The sequence below is a fragment of the Eurytemora carolleeae genome, unplaced genomic scaffold, assembly GCF_000591075.1.
Source record: "Eurytemora carolleeae unplaced genomic scaffold, Eaff_2.0 scaffold59, whole genome shotgun sequence".
Classification (NCBI taxonomy): Eukaryota; Metazoa; Arthropoda; class Copepoda; order Calanoida; family Temoridae; genus Eurytemora; species Eurytemora carolleeae.
In genome coordinates, this window is record NW_019396064.1 from 151,915 (window position 1) to 173,072 (window position 21,158).

General features: G+C 33.0%; 1 protein-coding gene and 2 long non-coding RNA genes across 5 annotated transcripts in view; all 3 read right to left on the reverse strand.

The window, feature by feature from the left end:
• Nucleotides 1–13,499, reverse strand: part of LOC111709457 (uncharacterized) — a 29,256-nt gene extending 15,757 nt beyond the window's left edge. The window contains exons 1-11 of one of the 3 annotated variants that reach the window (XM_023483122.1): nucleotides 13,294–13,499; nucleotides 8,865–8,939; nucleotides 5,847–5,952; nucleotides 5,438–5,535; nucleotides 5,257–5,316; nucleotides 3,786–3,870; nucleotides 2,827–2,904; nucleotides 2,105–2,214; nucleotides 1,680–1,797; nucleotides 1,235–1,303; nucleotides 515–704 (exon numbers count right to left, since the gene is read on the reverse strand). In XM_023483122.1, coding sequence (XP_023338890.1) covers nucleotides 515–704; nucleotides 1,235–1,303; nucleotides 1,680–1,797; nucleotides 2,105–2,214; nucleotides 2,827–2,904; nucleotides 3,786–3,870; nucleotides 5,257–5,316; nucleotides 5,438–5,535; nucleotides 5,847–5,952; nucleotides 8,865–8,932 — 982 coding nt within the window. In that variant the 5' untranslated portion in view covers nucleotides 8,933–8,939; nucleotides 13,294–13,499. Of the gene's footprint in view, nucleotides 1–514; nucleotides 705–1,234; nucleotides 1,304–1,679; nucleotides 1,798–2,104; nucleotides 2,215–2,826; nucleotides 2,905–3,785; nucleotides 3,871–5,256; nucleotides 5,317–5,437; nucleotides 5,536–5,670; nucleotides 5,808–5,846; nucleotides 5,953–8,864; nucleotides 8,940–13,293 lie in introns of those variants that run through there. The other 2 variants (XM_023483129.1, XM_023483136.1) reach the window with 2 other exon arrangements.
• Nucleotides 13,500–15,639: 2,140 nt separating this feature from the next.
• On the reverse strand, nucleotides 15,640–18,538 carry LOC111709434 (uncharacterized). Its single transcript, XR_002766860.1, has 4 exons — nucleotides 18,435–18,538; nucleotides 18,079–18,143; nucleotides 17,413–17,466; nucleotides 15,640–15,728 (listed from the first exon to the last, which is right to left on the reverse strand). It is a non-coding gene; the product is annotated as an uncharacterized LOC111709434 (long non-coding RNA).
• Nucleotides 18,539–18,552: 14 nt separating this feature from the next.
• The window catches only part of LOC111709424 (uncharacterized), a 28,896-nt gene continuing 26,290 nt past the window's right edge, over nucleotides 18,553–21,158 (reverse strand). Inside the window, exon 6 of the long non-coding RNA XR_002766858.1 lies at nucleotides 18,553–18,718. This is a non-coding gene — a long non-coding RNA (uncharacterized LOC111709424). The remainder of the gene's footprint in view (nucleotides 18,719–21,158) is intronic.

Here is a 21,158-nt window from a genome sequence, read left to right on the forward strand (position 1 = left end):
GAGCAGTGGTTGGCGTGTTTGATTCATAATCTAAGGATTTATCAACTGCAAAATCAAAAATCTGATGATTAGAGCCATACTGATGAGTCCTAATAGGACGAAACACTGTGTCTATGGATATATAGATATATATTGGTGAGACTCCTTCCCTCCTGGTCCCAGGTGGGAACTAGCCAACTTATCCATCAGTTCATCAAGTCCCATTTTTATCTTTCTTTAAAACATCTATTCAATCTTTAATAAATATGATGAAAGTATTTTTTTCAAATATAGTTTTTCTGAATTGCTTGCCATAATTCTTCTTATTTGTTTTGTTGTGCCAGGATTCAATTTCCGGAAAATTGATGAAAAGTTTTTGAGAAGTACAAACTTGATTGCACTTTTATACAGAACATAATATTAAAACTTTTTCAATTGATTTTTGTCGGATTTTTATTTCCAAGACTCAGAGGATACGTAGTTTAGACCCTATTTTGTTTTCTTTATAGCTTAAAACAGGAGGGTGAGAACTGACCTCTGATATCCAGGGAGGATGAGGAGGGTGAAGGGAAGGTGTCTAGTTCAATTTTAGGAACTCCAGTAGGTTTATAAACCACAGGGTTGGACGGAGTAGATTTGATCGGAGTAGATGAGGAGAGAGGAGTGGAGGAGACAGGAGGTTTAGATCTGGAGTTTCCATTCTTAAACTTAGACTTCAAGCTTGCCTGCAATATAAAAGGATTAAACAAGATTATCTTGAAATAACAGGCGTAATTCAATTAAGTTTTTGCCACAAACTCAATTTTTTATAACTCTTTATCTTTGCAACCCAATATCATAGACCTTAGACATTTAAAAAAAAATTCTGTTCAACTAAGTGAAAAAGTTTGAAACATTAAAGGTTTACACCTTCCGGTTGCAAAGATTTAATTTAAGAAAGTAAAAAAGACGACCTTCATTGTTTTGATTTAATATCTAAGCCTCGTCATTTAAGAAAGTATAAGACGACCTTCATTGAATTGATCTAATACATGAGCTTCGTAATTTAAGAAAGTAAAAAATACGATCATTGATTGATATCGATGAACCACGTCATTTAAGAAAGTAAAAAGACTACCTCCATTGGATTTATTTAATACCTGAGCCTCATCATTTAAGAAAGTACAAAAAAGCGACCTCCATTGGATTGATTTAATACCTAAGCCTCGACATTTAAAAAAGGAAAAAGACGACCTTCCTTGTTTTGATTTAATACCTGAGCCTCGTCATTTAAAGAAAATGTATTGGAAGTTAGAACCCAGAGAAGTAAAGCATTTACAGCAGTCTATACAGTACATAATAATTATGTACAATTTAAGGATTTTTTCTGGGGGCAGGGAGGCCAAAAAATAATAAGACTATTGATTAATTGATTAAAATGACGATTGGTTGATGTGATGGAATTATGATTAATTAATTGATTAATTGTAAGATTTATTGGTTGATTGATAGTTTTTTTGGTTGATCGACGGAGAATAAGATTGGATGATCGACAGAGAATAAGATTGGTCAATCGACGGAGAATAATATTGGTTGATAGGCGGAGAATAAGATTGGATGATCGACAGAGAATAAGATTGGTTGATCGACGGAGAATAAGATTGGTTGATCGACGAATCAAAGGTTTGATGAATGATTGATTGATTGATAATTGTTTGTTCCTGTGGTACAAGTCCATGTTGTGAGGCTAGGTGGACTGTCAGGTCCATTATAGGGACCAGGGCCATACAGAGGGGGCAGGAGAGCTGGTTTAGAGGGCAAGTTACTCGATGATAAGCTCTAAATCCCAAAAAATAAAATTTTATTTAAATATTTCTATGAACTGCTAGTCATTATTTAAAGTGAACCTCAATCTGGCCGATTTACTATTGAATATTTTAACTTGTGGACTGTGGCGTCTACATGAAAGTTATTTGTGCATTTAAGCGTTGGAGACAATGGAGGAACTTAACAGAAATATACACTTTTGTAAAAACACCGAAGTAGATTTATTTAAACTGGACTGATATGGAAATATTAAATATAATATAAAGATTAGAAAATTATATAAAAAAAGAAAAATATCAAAATATTATTTTGTGGATTCCTGAGATGAGAAAGATATGAAGAAGAAGGTAAAATCATTGAACAGAGTGAGCACTGCATACATTGAGAAGTATAAACCGGTTCCCGGCTTCCTGTACTGTACCCGTCCATCTGTACATACTACACTCTAAGATCATGTACAACAAACTGATGTACAATAAAGAAACTGATTATTTGCCTTAAACTCTAATTTTCCAATACATTTATCTATGAAACCTGATGGTGTGAATCTTTATTAGTGCTATTAACTTGGAACTCTACCAGAGTATAATAAAATATCAATAATACCATCGGGTTGTAAAGATATAAAGTTTTTCTCTTTTACAAAGTCATTTTAATTAAGATTTCTAATAAGAAACTTTGTTGAAGATTTTCTTAAGTTATTAAATTTGAATGAACAGGCTTTAATTTAGTTGAAGGTATTTTTTTGCATTTTTGTCGAATGAATGAACTTTTCATACAAGTTGGTAAAACTGTGAGAGTTATGACAAACATGGTAAACAAACAAACTTTGCCACAATCTCTGATGTTTCCTTTCTCTTTGCAACCAAATGTCGTAAACCAGATATTACAGATAATTTCGAACTATGAATTCTATTAAAACAAATAATCTAAGTTTGAAATATCAAATTTCTAAGTCTAAATAGGGGATAACATGGCTTTTTTTTGCATCTCCTTTCTGAATAAGTTTGTGTAATTGAGAATATCTTGAGTTAATATTTCCTTGTCTGAGTATAGAGTTGAAGTGTCCCGGCCTGGTTCATACTTGATCCCTACCTCGGTATCCAGGATCACTTCAGGCTGATAAATAAAAAGTAGTAGCCAGTAGTAGGTACAATATCCAAAAATAAATAAATGTTTTCTGAGTTCTGAACTTTTGCTCGAATTTTTGTTAATCTGGTAAAAATAATTTGTTTTTCACTACAAAACGTCATTTTACTATACTAAAAAGTGTTTCTAATATACCGTGTACCGTACCCAATCAGTGTACCAAACCCAATCAGTGAACCGTACCCAGTCAGTATCGTACCCAATCAGTACCGTACCCAATCAGTGTACCGTACCCAATCAGTGTACCGTACCCACTCAGTGTACCGTACCCAATAAGTATACTTTAACCAATCAGTGTACCGTATCCAATCAGTGTACCGTACCCACTCAGTGTACCGTACCCACAGTGTACCGTACCCAATAAGTATATTTTAACCAATCAGTGTACCGTACCCACTCAGTGTACTGCACCCACTCAGAGTACCGTCCCCAATCAGTGTACTGTACCCAATCAGTGTACTGTACCCAATCAGTGTGCCTTACCCACTCAGTGTACCGTACCCAATCAGTGTACTGTATCCAATTAGTGTACTGTATCCAATTAGTGTACCGTACTCACTCAGTGTACCGTACTCACTCAGTGTACCGTACTCACTCAGTGTACCGTACCCACTCAGTGTATCGTACCTATCAGTGTTCTGTACCCAGTCAGTGTGTAATAAATACAGTCTGAACTTTCCTATATAAATTGCGTTGTACATTGTCTATAAATCTAACTGTGCTATTCCTTAAATGCGCAAAACTTGTAATGCGACTATACTATAAGCTACGTACTGTGATAAGCTTAACTACGATAATATATATCTGCGCAGTGCGCATATATTGTAGATACGTATAAAAACTTATTATACCTGAGGAAATGGTGGAGGAGATACGCCGTTCAAATCTCTTTCGTCGTCTTCCATCATATCATGGATATCAGGAGTGGATATAACACTAATTAAAAATTATTTAGGGATATAAGGCGTGGAAACTAATTAGGGATATTAGGAGTGAATATAAGAAGAAATGGAAAGGAAAAAAATCAAAATGAAAAGGAAGGAAAGGAGAGAAAGTGTAGTTGGATATTTAGATGTAATTATATGGAAAGCTATAGGAGTAGAGAGTTTAAGGGGAATTCAGGAGGTTTGGAGATAGGGATAGAGGAGTAGAGAGTATAGGGGGGATACAGAAGGTTTGGAGATAGTGATAGAGGAGTAGAGAGTATAGGGGGGATCCAGGAGTTTTGAAGAAAGGGATAGAGGAGTAGAGAGCAAAGGGGGAATTCAGGAGGTTTGGAAATAGGGATGTTGACGTTTTCATTTTTTTAAACGATCGTTTCGTTATAAAAACGACGACGAAAAAACGAAAACAAAACGATCTTTTATAAAAACGATCGCTTTTATAAAAAGTTCTTTTCTTTTAAAAAATTGTCGTTTTTATAAAACTCGTCGTTTCGTTAACGATCGTTAACGAAGACCGTTCGTTAACGATCGTTAATAAAGAGAGGAAACCGACCTAAAGGGCATCTGTACTGTATTGCATCATTGATTAGTTTTTAAGAAAATATCAAGAAGTTTTAGCTTCCCCACAACTGTTTAACTTCATGTAAGACGACATTCAATAAAATTGCATGTATTTTTTTTCGCAAAAACGATCGTTTAAAAAAAGACCGTTTTTATAAAGTTCGTCGTTTCGTTAAAGACAACCCTTCGTTAACGATCGTTAACGACGACCCTTTGTTAACGATCGTTAACATAATTGTTAATACATTTTTTTTCAAAACCGATCGTTTTTTAAAAGTGATCGTTTTTTAAAAAAACAATCGTATAAAAAAAGGGTCGCAAATCGTTTTCATGAAAGCGATCGTTTTAAAAACTATCGTTATTCGTTTTCTAAAAGTTGAAAACGAGTGGGTCGTTTTAAATAAAGATCATTTTTTCCGAAAACGAAACGATCGTTTTTAAAAGCGTTTGAAATACAAAACAAAAAATGATTGTTTAACGATCGTGTTCAAATACGATTAACAACACAACAGTAGAAACCTTTACTGTATAATGGAAGCCTAAACTGTATAGTGAAAACCTATATTGTATAGTGGAAACCTTTACAGTATAGTGGAACCTCTCCTGTATATTGGAAAGGGTATAGAGTAGAGAGTTTAAGGGAATACAGGTTTGGAGATAGGAATAGAGGAGTAGTGAGTAGAGGGGTTTGAAGATAGGGTAAAGATTAGAGACTAGAGGGGGGAAACAGGAGAGTTGATGATAGATAGAGCTAGATATGTATAGACTCAGAGAGTAGAGTATATATCTATCTATCTATCTATCTATATCTAAATACCTTGTTGGGTTTCCTGAATCTTGTTGTTCCTCTTCAGGATAGTTCGCCTTACAAGCTTCCCTGATCAAATCATTATTATTATTATTATTATTATTATTATTATTATCATTATTATTATTATTATTATTATTAATATTATTATTTTATAGTTATTATTATTATTATGATTATTATTACAAACCTATGAGCCGACATATCTGAGTGTGAATCTATTTTAGCCCAACAGATTACACATACAACTAAACTTTTTCCACCTTTACCAAGTTTCACAAAACAATTCTAAATAATATTTTTTTTAACATATTACGATGATTAATTGATGTCAGTTAGTAAGCTTTTTACCTTCGACCCCACTTTTATCCATTAAAGGTAATCTTTAATACTTTGAGATTAAGAGCTAAATGTATTGTATACCTTGAGATTAAGAGCAGAATGTATTGTATACCTTGAGATTAAGAGCAGAATGTATTGTATACCTTGAGATTAAGAGCAGAATGTATTGTATACCTTGAGATTAAGAGCTAAATGTATTGTATACCTTGAGATTAAGAGCAGAATTTATTGTATACCTTGAGATTAATATTGTATACCTTGAGATTAAGAGCAGAATGTCCTTGGAAAAGATGATCCTGAAGTTGAGATTCCTTCAAAGATTCTTCACAAACAGTGCAGAAATAATCAGCCTGCTCGGTTTCTCTAAATTTAAAAGAATTTAAAAAAGTAGTATATCAACTATCAACCCCCTTCCCAATTCTAGGTCTTAACATCTCAATAAGTAAAATTTACAATATTTATTATACACTGCAAAAAAATGTTATTGCTCAATAGATATCTAGTTTCTATAACAGTCAAAGGGAAAATTTGAGTTAGATATGAAGCCTGCACAGTATAATAATAGCTGCCTTCCTTGTAATAAATGATGTTTCCTTCAACGAACATGTTTTGTAACAGAGTGTGCGATGTATTTAAATGTAATTTTCCCGTTAAACGCGATATCGTTTATTTTGAAGTGTAAATGCATATATGCGGAAAAAAGTCATCGCGAAAAATAAATGATAAACAATCATAATTAAATTATAAACTGATCGTACTGTTTTATTTTTAAGCATTGTCCTCCAATGAAATTTAATAACAATTAAATTTTTTGGATAGAGAAGCAAAAGTTGTCCACCTCAAACAATTTACGACTTTATTTAAGGTAATCTTAACTTGATTTTGTGTTGTGTAGTTTTTTTTTGGGTGCCTTGGGTTTTGATTTGTTTATGAAGAGTTTAATGACTCTCGGTATTTATATTTATACTTGTTTATGATTAAAAAAGCTGACTTAACTCATGGATTTGTTTCAACGCGTTGTTGAAATCATTCTAAAATTAGTAATTTGAAAAGATGGATACCACCCAGCTGTCTGGAAAAAAAGATTAAAATTGGTTTCAAGGGCGTAGACAGAAAGAAATCTATAGGGGGGGGGGCGAAATATGAGCCAAGCGCAAATTTTTTTGGCTGTCTTCCTCCCCCCCCCCCTCTAGAAGCTACTAGGGATGGGGCAAAATTTAAGCTGTAAATTCAAAACATTTGGCTACTAGGATACTTTAAAGGTAAACATACAGTCCAATTACCTGACATATATACAAGTACTACTTTATCTACACAAAAACTAGCAGAAAAAAAACAGCAAAATATTTTTTTTTATGTTCTTCAGTCTTCAGTTTCAGATTTAAAAAGTTTGATAGCTCTACAGCTCTAAAGCTTTACAGGTGTGGGGGGGGGGGATTTCCCCCTTGCCCCCCTGTAAACGCCCTTGATTGGTTTCCTACTTTATCGGCGAAATATATCTAGGTTTTCTGACAGTATTGATAAAATCTTTCTATTTAACCCAACTAAGGAGCTGTATGATGTATCGATAGAATATATCTTTTTATCCCAAATGTGTTGATAAAATCTATCTAAAGGGTGTACATAAAAAAAGGTTCACACTTACAGTTTGAATTCTAGAGCTCTTAATATGCAAAAAAATTGTATTTGAATATGATTTAGAAGTTGTTTATTACTTATTTTTGACATTTGAACATGAGAGGAAATCTTTTTGATTTGTTTGGATTTTTCCTTGAATTGCATTGGGCCTTAAAATTTAAAATAAGCTTAGACAAATAGCGCCATATACTTCTTCTTTTGGCGAATATAAACTTATTTTTAAGGTTCTTCTGGTTGTGATTTTACAACCTGGCAATCTCTATTCGCCTTAACAAAACTTTTTGATACTTTCAGTTTCAGTACTCTTGCAAATGGAAACTACTGAACGAAGCCACCTCTTGAACTTGTTAACCCTATTCCTGCTGGGGGGGGGGGGGAAATTTAACCCCCCCCCCCCTGGAATTTTTTTTTACCTAACTCAAAAGTATTGGTCTAAGGCTGTTGAAATTTTCTGACTTTTCCTAAATATAAAACAAGGCTTTTAAACTAACTGCCTGAGTCCTCAGGCACACTGCCTTAATGACTACTTTTTCCTGTAAAAACTAAATCTTTCTTTTGACACACTCGGGTTCAGTAGTTGTCAGATTTTGATAATTTTTAACTTTTTTAGTTTTTCTTAATTACACATCATCATGAAATTTAAAATTTTGCAAAGTGAAACGGCATAGTCTAGGGCTTTTCAAAAATGTATATTTAATATTTTTACTTTTTAACTTAATTTTGCGCAAAAAAATAAAATTTTTGCAAATTTGCAAATATTTTTGCAGATTCTAAAAGTAAAGCATAAGAGCTTTCCAATGATGTATCATTTGTCTTATTTGACATAAAACACGGGATGTAAATGGGCGGGTCAAATTGCCCCCCCCCCCCTCCCAGCGCATCCTTGCTTTAAAGTACCCCAGCAGGGATAAGGTTAAGCCACTTTTTGATTCAAGATCCTTCTTTGGTCAATGCATCCTTATGTGTATGTATATGATTTAGAAAGTTGTCAGCTTAATTTTCGTAGATTTGCATAAAATTAGAGAAAAAATGGTAGGTGGAAACCTTTTTTAATGTGTAACCTCTATGTATCCCAACTGTAAAGCTAAAATTTATCAATGTATCCCAACTGTAAAAATAAAATCTATTTACGTATCCCAACTGTAAAAATAAAATCTATCAATATATCCCAACTGTAAAAATAAAATCTATTTACGTATCCCAACTGTAAAATTAAAACATATCTATGTATCTTAACTGTGACGAATAAATATATATATGTATCCCATCGTATGTTTGAAATCTATCTATGTATACCAACTGATGGATAAAATCTATCTATTTACCCAATGCAACTGTTAGGATGAAATCTATCTATGTATACCAACTGATGGATAAAATCTATCTATTTACCCAACTGTTCGGATGAAATCTATCTATGTATACCAACTGATGGATAAAATCTAACTATTTACCCAACTGTTCGGATGAAATCTATCTATGCACCCCAACTGTTTGACCGGTCACCCACCAAGTTAACCTTGTATTTACAATCTACATATTTAACATGTTTCTAATCAAACACTTTACTGTTTTAAACAATTCACTTGAGAAGAATAAAATATTATATCCTATTAATCTATCTGTCTATCTCCTACCTGACGAAGAGGTATGGATAAGCAGAGAGGTGTGAGGCTTCCTCCTGTGTTCCTGTGTTGACCAGCATCTCTCAACTAGAATATATTTCGGAGGTATTCCATGGAAAGCTAGTGAAGAGACCTAAGCTGTGCCGACCCCACTATATTATCTATCTATCCTCTGAACTCTCTATCTATCTATATATATCTCTACCTCCACCTATACATCTAACAGGAGAAACTAAGCAGAGCTTTCTCTGATTGGAGTCTTCACTCCGTCCCCCCTCCCCCCTCCCTCTTCACCGTGCAGGGATATTCCCTTCTCCAGGGAGGGCTGGATGATAAAACACATGTGATCTGCTCTGGATACGACCCAGTCCCAACCCTCCATATTCAGCACTCAACACAGGAAACTGGAATTCTTCCAGACTTTGCTCTCTCAGCTCTCTTCACAGAGAAACCCGAATCCCAGGCTTTATATAATAACAATTTGAGGAAAGGACAATAGGAGTAAGGGGACGTAGAATCAGAGGATAGAAACGGAGAATTGAAGGATAAAAACGGAGAATTGGAGGATTGGAGGAGAGGGACGGAGAATTGGAGGATATAAATGGAGAATTGGAGGATTGGAGAATAGAAAAGGAGAATTGGAGGATTGGAGGATAGGAATGGAGAACTGGAGTAGAGGACATTAAGAGAGGGACGGATAATTGAAGGATAGCACAATAGGAGAGGAGGAACGAAGTATGACAGATGAGAGGGACAGAGAACTGGAGGAATGGACAATAGATACAGAGAAACAGGTAGCTGGAGGATAGGACAATAGGAACAGAAGGACAGAGAACTGGAGGATGGGACAATAGGAGCAGAAGGACAGAGAACTGGAGGATAGGACAATAGGAACAGAAGGACAGAGAACTGGAGGATAGGACAATAGGAACAGAAGGACAGAGAACTGGAGGATAGGACAATAGGAACAGAAGGACAGAGAACTGGAGGATAGGACAATAGGAACAGAAGGACAGAGAACTGGAGGATAGGACAATAGGTACAGAGAAACAGGTAGCTGGAGGATAGGACAATAGGTACAGAGAAACAGGTAGCTGGAGGATAGGACAATAGGAACAGAAGGAAGCGAAAAAGAGAAAACGAGAAAAAAGAAGAACAGAAGGAAAAAGAGAAAGAAAGAAAGAGAAAGAGATAAAAAGAGAGGAAACATAGAAAGAGAGCTAGAGAAAGAAAGTGGAAAAGATAACAACAGATAAGAATGAATAAAAAATTAAAGTATGTGTACTACGTCTATAATAGTTTGAAACTTGAAACCTTTAGCCGGCCTGGAACTCTTAAACTATACATAATGCCAACTCAGCGCTAATACTTCTTCAAGCTTCAACTTTATATTCTTCGCGTCACGTGAAGAGATAGGGTTGGGTAGAATAGCAGGCATTAAAGGGACTGTAATCATAATATGGTGCGGTACAAAGGATGAGATTGTATAGACGACCTTAAAAACTTTTTGAAAATGGATTTCCAAGGTTAAATTAGTATTCTGCCATGAAAATAGTCTTTTGGTTGCCTTTCAATCATTGGGCAATTAAAGAACAAATTTACAGTTGTAGGGGAATCCTAAATATAAGGAAACAGACAGCGTTAACTCTGTACAATCGTCTCTGGAGTCCCATATTTTGTGTGAAACCCTGTGCTTCATTTAGCGAGTTGCCTTGAGATTTACAAACTCTAAATTTATTTTTTCGTAGAAATTTAAATCCAGTTTAATCCCATTAATCCAGCCTAATCCCATTTATCCAGTTTAATTCCATTTATCCAGTTTAATCCCATTTATCCAGTTTAATCCCATTTATCCATTTTATTCCCAATAATCCAGTTTAATTCAATTAATCCAGTTTAATTCAATTAATCCAGTTTATTCCCATTAATCTAGTTTAATCCCATTAATCCAGTTTAATGCCATTAATCTAGTTTAATCCCATGTACTTCATTTAACGAGTGGCCTTAGGATTTACAAACTTAAAATTTTTTTTCGTAGATATTTAAATCTAGTTTAACCCCATTTATCCAATGTAATCACATAAATCCAATTTAATCCCATTAATTCACTTTAATCCCATTAATCCAGCCTAATTTCATGAATCCGCTTTAGTCCCATTAATCCAGCTTAATCCAGTTAATCCATTTAATCCAGTTTAATCCCATTAATTCATTTTAATTTTAATAATCCAGTTAAATCCCATTCATCCAGTTTAATCCCATAAAACCAGTTTAATCCCATAAAACCAGTTTAATCCAATAAAACCAGTTTAATCCCGTAAATAGAGTTAAATTCATTAATCCAGTGTAATCCCATTAATCCAGATTAATCCCAGTTTTCCAGTTCAATCTCATTTACAATGTTTATTCCCGGTAATCCAGTTAAATCCTATTAATCCATTTTAATCTTATTAATCTAGCTTAATCCCAATAATCCAGCTTAATCCCAATATTCCAGTTTAATCCCATTAATCCAGTTTAATCCATGAATCCAGTTTAATCCATTAATCCAGTTTAATCTTATTAATTCAGTTTTATCTCATTAATCCAGTTTTATCTCATTCATCCAGTTTTATCTCATTCATCCAGTTTTAAGGTTTGTGGCCGAAAGGAACCGTGCCACACTTCAAATTTGAGAAGGTTCCATTTTGTATAAATTTTCTTTTATTAAACTTTACAATATTTTTTTCCTAAAAAAGAATATTGGGAAAACAAAACAAAAAATGTTAATCTTAATCTTTTTTAATATATTTTCTCCCAAGGTCAAAATGGTCAAAATAACCATATTGCAAAACTTCTCAGAATTTTGTGAAACCTTGTAATATTCCAAAAACCTTAAAAGTGTTTGGTTGAAGATGTTTACCCTTTCTAACATTTATTTTATAAAAAAATGATTTTTTAATATCTCAAAATACGACATCTGTCGAAAAAAAACTTTTCTCAAAAAAGAGCAAGCTCACGTGGTTATTCTATTCCAGTTTACGATTGCTAGGAATAAATAGTGGGATAAATTTACTTTTTTTAAAATCTTAGCTTTGCTCTCATCCTTATTTTTAAAGAAATTTAAAACTCATCAAATTCAAAATTAATTAAGTAACTGGTTTACATCCAAGGAGGAAAAAAAACAGAATAAAGAAGTAATTAATTTCAATGGAGTAATAAAATGAAACATAATTTTACTTTACAAAGCTCATTCATTGTTGGCAAGATTTTCTATTTCTTTTAGCTTTAAGCGGTGAATGTTCAAACCGCCATTTTTTCATTGTAATTCACTAAAATTGTCGCGGAATTGTCTCTTTAAATAACTTTAATTTTAAACATTCTATGAATATAAAGAATGAGGTGTGAGAAAATGTGTCTTTACATATTTAAACTTTATAAAACAAATCGTTACAAATAATATATATTACAAATGTTTCTTAAAGGGACTGTGAGCTAATTTCAAGTTATGCTCCATAGATAGATGGCAATGTCCGATCTTCAAAATGTAGAAGGATGAAGTCCTTTTCTAACTAGAAAAGTATTTGTTTCTGATAATGTCTCCCTTGTTACTTATATGCAAGAAATGCTCAAGCCTTTTTTGCATAGAAACTGAAAAATTAAAGAAACATAAAAACATGAATATCTAGTTCATGCTTGATCAATGCACTTTGTAAATCGGGCATTGCCATCTTTGCCATGAGACTGGAGAGTCACTTAAAATTTCGCTTACTGTCCCTTTGGCGACAAGAATTTTTTGTAATGTTGTGAAGAAATGTTTACTCTTTAAGTCCGTTACACTAAATACTTGTAAGATATATATGATAAAGAAAATTTAAACAACATATACCTCCTTCTTGATGAAGCTAGGACTTTGTTTTATTTTCATGTTTTATTATTCTACCCTTTGTGTTAGACAAGACAAAAAACTGTTTGATAAGAAACGATTGAATTAAATATGGAAATTTCTTTAATTGTTGATAATTTACGCCATCCCCCCTTTAAAAAACAACTCGAAAAATTTGCTTTTATAAATCTTGAATATTATAAAATTCTTCATAGTTTTGGATTATAATGGTAATACCGGATAATAATATTAATAAATTCAAGTTCTTCCTGTTCCAGAGATATCCTATCTATACCTATCTATCTATCTAGTTCTATCTATATATCTATCTTTCTTTCGGAGAGCTCCCTGTCTATCTGCACGTCTCTGAAGCTATCTATCTATCCATTCATGATTGAAATTTGTAAGGAGAATGACGTGTCTTGAAGTAGAGTATATATATATTTATATATATATATACATATATCCTGTCTTATCCTCACCACAAATGAATCATATCTGCAGAAACCTTATGTTTAATCATCCCTAACTCCTAAACACAACCCTGATATCCAACCCTACCTATGTTAAACTAACCTGGAGCAGGACCAGTGTTCACTTCCACCGTGTTTAGTTGAAGATGTTTAGGTAGCAGGAAGATACACAGGCAACTAGTCTCATTTCTCTCCACAGTTGATAATCCAGCCCGGAGTTAAACTCGTCCCACCAGTCCTCCACTCCACTATACTCCCGGAGCCTAGGAGAGTTGAAGGAAAGCTTTAGCTCCGGCCTGTGCAGTCATCAACACTCGCTCTTCAGTCTTCATTTCTATAGGTATCAGTGGAGGGAGCTGACCATAATCAGCCCGGAAGGTGTCTACCCAAATTCAGACCCGAGCTATATAATTTGTTAGATAAACATTTGGAGGTATCTGAAATTTCAGTCCATCAAAATAAATAATAAAATGTTTTTATTTAATGCGTGGATTAGAGGAAAGTATGTAGAATAAGAAAGACGATTAAAAATATGTGTGATATTGAATCGGCACTGTTCACAAATTTTTCGTTTATTTTCGTTCATGTTGACTTTTTTATTAAACATTGAAGATAAAGGAAGATCATAAATCTTTTATACAGGACTATATACACAATTCCAGCAGTGGAGGTGTCCTCACAATTTCAGCAGTGGAGGTGTCCTCACAATTTTACCAGTGGAGGTGTACACATAATTTTATCAGTTGAGGTATCTACCCAATTTCAGCAGTAGAGGTGCAGTCAACACAATTTCATCAGTGGAGGTGTCTACGCAATTTCAGCAGTGGAGGTGTCTACACAATTTCGCCAGTGTCGAGGTGCCTTCACAATTTCAGCAGTGGAAGTGTATACACAATTTCAGCAGTGGAGGTGTATATACAATTTCAGCAGTGTCGAGGTGCCTTCACAATTTCAGCAGTGGAGATGTATACAAAATTTCAGTAGTGTCGAGGTGCCTTCACAATTTCAGCAGTGGAAGTGTATACACAATTTCAGCAGTGGAGGAGTATAAACAATTTCAGCAGTGGAGGGGTATCACAATTTTAGCAGTGGAGGAGTATACACAATTTCAGCAGTGGAGGAGTATACACAATTTTAGTAGTGGATGAGTCTACACTATTCTAGTAGTGGAGGAGTCTACACAATTTCAGAACTTGTGGGGTCTACACTATTCTAGTAGTGGAGGAGTCTACACAATTTCAGAACTTGTGGGGTCTACACTATTCTAGTAGTGGAGGATTCTACACAATTTCAGAACTTGTGGGGTCTACACTATTCTAGTAGAGGAGGAGTCTACACAATTTCAGAACTTGTGGGGTCTACACTATTCTAGTAGTGGAGGAGTCTACACAATTTCAGAACTTGTGGGGTCTACACAACTTCAAAAAATGAAAGAAAAATCAGGGTTAGGATGAGACTTCAGAGGCGAACTAAACGAAATTCATTCTGTCTGTCTCCTTGCATTCATGATTTCCTGCAACTATAAACTTAAAATTGTCATATTTTAAGAGTTTCAGGTCGTCTTTACAGTCTCATTCTTTGTGGGTAACTCTGTCTCAAGGTATGATAGGTTTGTGGATTGTAGAACAATTTTGATTGGCGGATATCGTCATATTTTAAGATAAGCTTTAACAAAGATTTAACTGAATATACTTTTTTTAATGTCTGTAATTTGTTGGACTCGTAGAAGAGACTGGTACCAGAGAAGAAGAGAAATTAAATACTCTTCAAGTTTCGAGGTTATATACCTTCGACGATTTTCTCTCCTGGCAAGCATTCTAAAATGTCAAAAGTGTTTCAAAATTCCTCTAGAATATCATTTATGCAGTATAGTGTATTTGTTTTGTAACCATTATTCATTTGTTAAGTTCAAAAGGGCTTTAATTTGCTCGGCTAGATATTCCCTCTCCTCTACATACACAAGTTGCAAACATAAAAAAATCTGTATTTCAGGCCTAGGAACGAAACAGTTTAGTGACCAAAATACAAATATTGATATAAATCGTTATAATATTTGATTGAACAAAACGTTTTTTTTGGTAGGTAGGGAAAATGAGGCGTGGATAGGATCAGAAGTCAGTTTTGTGACTTCTGAAATCAAATACCCGGTTGGTTAAAAAAATAATTGTTTGCAACGATTATCACGAAATTTAAGCATTTCTATATTAAAAACGTGTTTTCATTTTTCACGGATTTAACGTCTATTAACGGAGGAGGTTGGGTTTGGTTTTGGCTCTGGGAGGGTAGTTTTGTTTTCAGGACGACATCTATTGGAGAAAGGTTTCAAGATAAGATTTATGGTCTACAACATTATCTACAACAAAGCTCTGTAGTTAATTTTGAGAAGCTATCATAGTAAATCGTTTTGAAACATCATTTTCTTTTTCTCTCTTTTTCTGAATTGTTGAACTTCAATAAAGAATTTTATTTTTAACGACATTTTCTAGTTTTAACATTATTGAATGTTCATATGTTCCCTTTTCTACCAAGCTCAAACAACTGAAATACACGAGAAAAAAATTAATGGGTCATTTCATGCCAAATCACCACACTTTGTCTTCGAAAAAATTTCATGTTACCCTTTTTAGGATATATTAATGGAAAAGTTATCCTGGAATTTTTAGCAAAATCGGAGACTACAAAGTGTGGTCTTTGCATGAAATAAACCTCATACAAATATTTGACTGATAATAATTGTACAAAATAAAATAAAGGTTTAATTTCGTTATTCAAATGTTTTACAAGACTTCTCTAAAGCTACTTGATTTATATGTTTATGCCAATTGCCAAGAGATGAGCTAGTATATATCAATAAAATGAACAAGAATTTTGATTTCATTTTTTTTCTTCAAAGCTTTTAAACAGCATGGATACACAGAAACATGGAATTAAAGAGAAGCTGTTTTCTAACAAGCTCTTAAATAGCATGGATACATATAAACATATGGAATCAAAGAGAAGCTTTTTTAGAACAGCATTTTTTCACATTACAAGAAAACAAAGAAAAGCTGCTGATTGACAGCTTATCTTTGTTAAATAACGACGACAAAAAATTTAACAACAATTCTACAGTAAACTATCTAGATGTTTAGGAACCAATTTCTCAATAGAAATTTGTCAATAAATCAATGTTAAAATCAATTATATCTTTTTCATTATTTTATTGTAATAATTCTTTACAAATTTGTTCGCCTAGATTTCCTCCAAATCTTTAAGTTTTGTCTTTTCAATAAACGCTCGAGGAAATCTAACAGAAAATGTTTGTGAACAATGAGACATCACAGAAACCAATAACTGAAAACGATTACTTCTCAACCTGTTCCTAAACAACTAGTTTATAGTTTACTGTAGAATCTTCTTACATTTCTTGTCGTAGTTATTGAATAATTTTTAAAAACTTATTCTCAAAATCATCCTTCTAAAGTGGGCAATCTATGAGGATTATAAAGATTGAATTTGCGCTATTGCTTAAAAAATATGAACTGTAAAAACGTCTGATATGAATGAATCCAAAAAAATTGCTCCACAATACTATATTCTCAGTTCAACTACAATACATACACCCTCTCCTATTTAGGCTGACGTTTGGTTTACCCAAATTTCAATTTTTTTTGCAATTTCTAGTAAAAAGTGCAAAAACAAAAATTGCGCAAAATTTGATTATTTATACATTTTGAAAAGTCCTTACCACGGCAAATTCAAATATGCAAAAATATTTGCAAAATTTTCAAAAATAAAATTTTATTCAAGGAAACCTTAAAATATGCAAATTCTCTTCAAAGGCATCTGTGCAAAAAAAACTGTTTAAAATTTCTTCGAAAAAATTGTGCAATCTGAATCCCTTTGATTGAGGCTTTCCAAGGTGCTATAAAAAGTAGAATCCAATGTCGGAAGTAGGTCTAAATATATATTTATTCGGGTGAAGGTAAAATAAGGCATGTATGCCTGAAGACTCAGGCAGTAGGTATAAAAGTCCCGCTTAGAGCCTAAAACGAGGGGCATCTGAAAAATTAAAAATCAACGCTCAGACCGACGTCAAAAACGTCACGTCCCCAACCGAAGTAGGGTTAAAGGAACAATAAATTAAAAAAAAAACATACATTTCATAAATTCGTGTCAAAAATATCATCCTGGTAGGTAACCCTGTATATTTAGAAAATATTAGCGTATTTAATAAAGTTACCTGAGTGCTTCTTCAAGAAGAATTAAATCTTCGTTAAAAATAGTTAAGCTGGTTCTAAACAAATAAAATTTAAACGAGAATATTAAAATATTAAACATTTTTTACAGAACTAGATTAAACAAAATAATCTTGATATAACTTCGTTTTTTATTTTTTATTTCCTAATAATAATCATTAACATTATTATAACTATATACACAATGATACTGGATGAATATTTTTGATTAATAAAATCTTAAAACAGAATTCTCGATAATGTTTAAAAATATAAAAATACTTCTTTCCACTAAACAGAGCATATATGGAGACATACAATTTTTTAGCCTTTTAAAGACTGAGGACAAAACTGTTGCGTGAAAAAGCGCTTATATACAACGCTTTGATCTAGATATCCACTCTGAAACTTTTAAATCTACGACTGAATTGATCTTTCAGAGTTAGTTTCATATCTTGGTACGACTCCCTCGGTATTCCAATCCGGGATTGCAAATGATATTTCCTGTCTCTAAGGCACAATTTTGTATAGGGTTCTATATACAGACATGTTTGTAATCGGATTTTTAAGCTTGAGGCCATTTTTAATAACCGGTTACAAACGAGTCTGTAGACCTTTATTCCCCTTTTTTCTTCTGTACATATTTCTTGTGATTTTATATACCACTGTACCTTGCAGGATCCCCTGGAGTAGAGTATTTTGCAAACGTTTTCTGATAGATTAGCACTCCACGTTCCTAGGTTAAACATGGTAAAAATCATGGAAAGATCCTGCTCCTTTAATAAACTCAGTTCTAAATATTAAAAATAATATTTTCCCTTAAAGGGACTGTTTGCAAAATTCCAGGTGATCCACCCTTTGAACCTTGAACTTCGCAACAATGTGCAGAAGATAATTTGACAGCTCCTTTAATTTTACAACAGCTCAACTTTAAAAAATTTAAAATGATTGTCTTTTATACCTTTCAAAATTCGAAAAATGTTACTTTTATACTTTTAATGGATTTCCAAATATAGTTAGTTTTTACCTTAGTTAGCCCCGGACAAATCTAAAACAAACTATGTATATTAAATATACTAATAAGAAATAAGCTAAATACAAATAATTTAATATTCTTTTAAGTTTTAATTATGCTTTTCTTTATTAATTTTTAATTTTACGTTGTTTAAGCTAAAATATTTTTTTTGGACTTTTGAAATAGTTTTTTTTTTGCCTCGTTTATAATTGGAAATATTTCCTCTACGTACTGTACAACAGTTGCTTGTTGTACATATAAAGAGTTGTACAGAGATATCAGATACCGCTTCACCTCTGAAAATAATCAAGAATAAAAAACTAGAACTAAATAAATGTATGAGAAACTGATTACCCGTCTCTAAATCTAATTTTACCATCCATGAATTTAAATAGTCCGACAAATAAGAGCCACAGCTATTGTGCAGTGTAAACAGACCCATTTTAAGTGATTTGATAACTTTCTGTAAAGCTTTTTCCTTTGTAACAATATCAAATGCACTTTGGTTTTGTATTAATGTCGTCTTTCTATTCTAATCAGTTTTCTGATTATCAATTATGACCTTTGATAATTTAAAATATGAATTCTGCTGATAAAATGCTGAACTATTAAAGGTTTACATAATTACAAAGTTTTAAGTTTTATATAGAGTTTGGTGCTAATGTTTAGTTCTTTTGATAAGCCCTTCTTTGATGCATGACTATTCATAACGCAGTGACACAACATCAATTTACAGTTTTGTTGGCTTTATTTGCCTTATAATTTACCAATTATGTATATATCTTCATATTGTAAAGCATAAACAGTAAAACGTAATTATTTGCTGCTGGCTGTTTTCAAAACAATATTCTGAAAGGAAGTCAATAGAATGTAACAAAATAAAAAAATGGATGAATATGGTGCATAAAAAAATTATTTTTAAACATTTTTTTATGAACATAAAAATGTGCAAGTTTAAAAATAAATTTGTTATACTTTTTCCCCTGAAATGTTTCATTGAAAGAGATAATTAAGTTCTTTAATAAAGTGGCCCCGATATTTTATAGACTGTTCTATATTTATATACAAACTCATGCTTATAGGCAACAGTATAGGGGCATCTTTTTCAAAGTTTAGTTCAAAGCAGGTTTTAACCCGAAGCAGATAGGTCAAAAAAGCTTCTTATTCAAGCTACATATATTTAAAACCTACATTTTGTAAAAATGATATTGAATTATAAGTGTCCCATCTTTTTATTTATCAAAGAAAATGTTAATTTTTTTTGACATTTTTTCCAACATTTTAAAAAACTTTTTTAAAAAACTTCCAAGCAGTGGTATTTTTTTTTGAGCTGGCTTTGAAACATCGTGCTATGATCAGGCCTTTTTTTAGTTGGGGTAGTCATTTCATAGGTTTATATTCCCTTAGTGGGGTAGTCATTTCATGGGTTCATATCCCCTTATTGGGGGTAGTCATTTCATGGGTTCATATTCCCTTTAGTGGGGGTAGTCATTTCATGGGTTCATAATCCCTTAGTGAGGGTAGTTATTTCATGGGTTCATATCCACTTATTGGGGGTAGTCATTTCATGGGTTCATATTCCCTTTAGTGGGGGTAGTCATTTCATGGGTTCATATTCCCTTCGTGAGGGTAGTCATTTCATGGGTTCATATCCCCAGACTTTAAAAGGGTTATAATATGTGGAATAGTATTTTTTAACACCCCCCTCATGCTATCATGATAACCCTATATCTTTTTTCTATAAATATCTAATGCTTTATTTATGTTTTTCCAAAAAATCTTAGAAACTATTTTTTCAAGTGTTTAACTTTTTTTTGCAAATTTTGACACACTTTCCAATTCTTTTTACTTTTTAGATATCCACCATTCAATTCATAATTTTATGACATTCGCATAATATTTGTTATTTTGTCCAACCCAGGCTTGGCATGTTTTGACTGATTTTATGTTCTAATTTGCCAGTAAACATCAAACCTTATCACAGTCCGCTACTTGGAAGTTTAACGTACTATATAGGCTTTTATGGTTCTAACAATTTTAGTTTTTAACTTTAGAAGTTGGCATGTTTCATCGTATACTCTGCAATAAATAAATGCTGGTTTCCTGTTTATATTGATGTATTTTCACAAGTAATAAATGTCGACTTTATTTTAGAGTCAATATTTTCAAATTTGACCCTCCATAAACCTTCTCTGGGGATATGTAAGATGCCACAAAAATGGGACATTATCGGTTCAGCCGTTTAGACTTCTAAAACCAAATATATATAAATAGGCTTACAGAGCGCTATGTAGAAATTGCAAAACAAAAATAAAAAAATTTAGTGAATCAAAAAATTTTCAAAAAATGGATTTTGGTAGATGCAAATTTTGAAAATTCAATCATCCATAAAACTTCCCTGGAGTCACGTTAGGTCCTAAAAAAAATTTGGGCCCGATCGGTTCAGCCGTTTTGACGATTATTGGAAAAAACAAACAGACACCCAAACAGAGAAGCAAAGTATGTATATAGAAGAGAGAGAGAGTTATCATGTTTACTGCCTTTTGACAATCATTCCGACCCAAATCCACCCACTTTTTAATACCATGCATATGACGGGATATTTACTTGCATTGTATTTCCGGGGGGGGGGATTTTTTAATGTAGTTGTTATTAACGTAATTTAGAGCTCATATATAAAAAAATAAACATAGCTTTTTCTCTTTTTGAAGAGTTGGGCAAGTGCAGTATAAATCT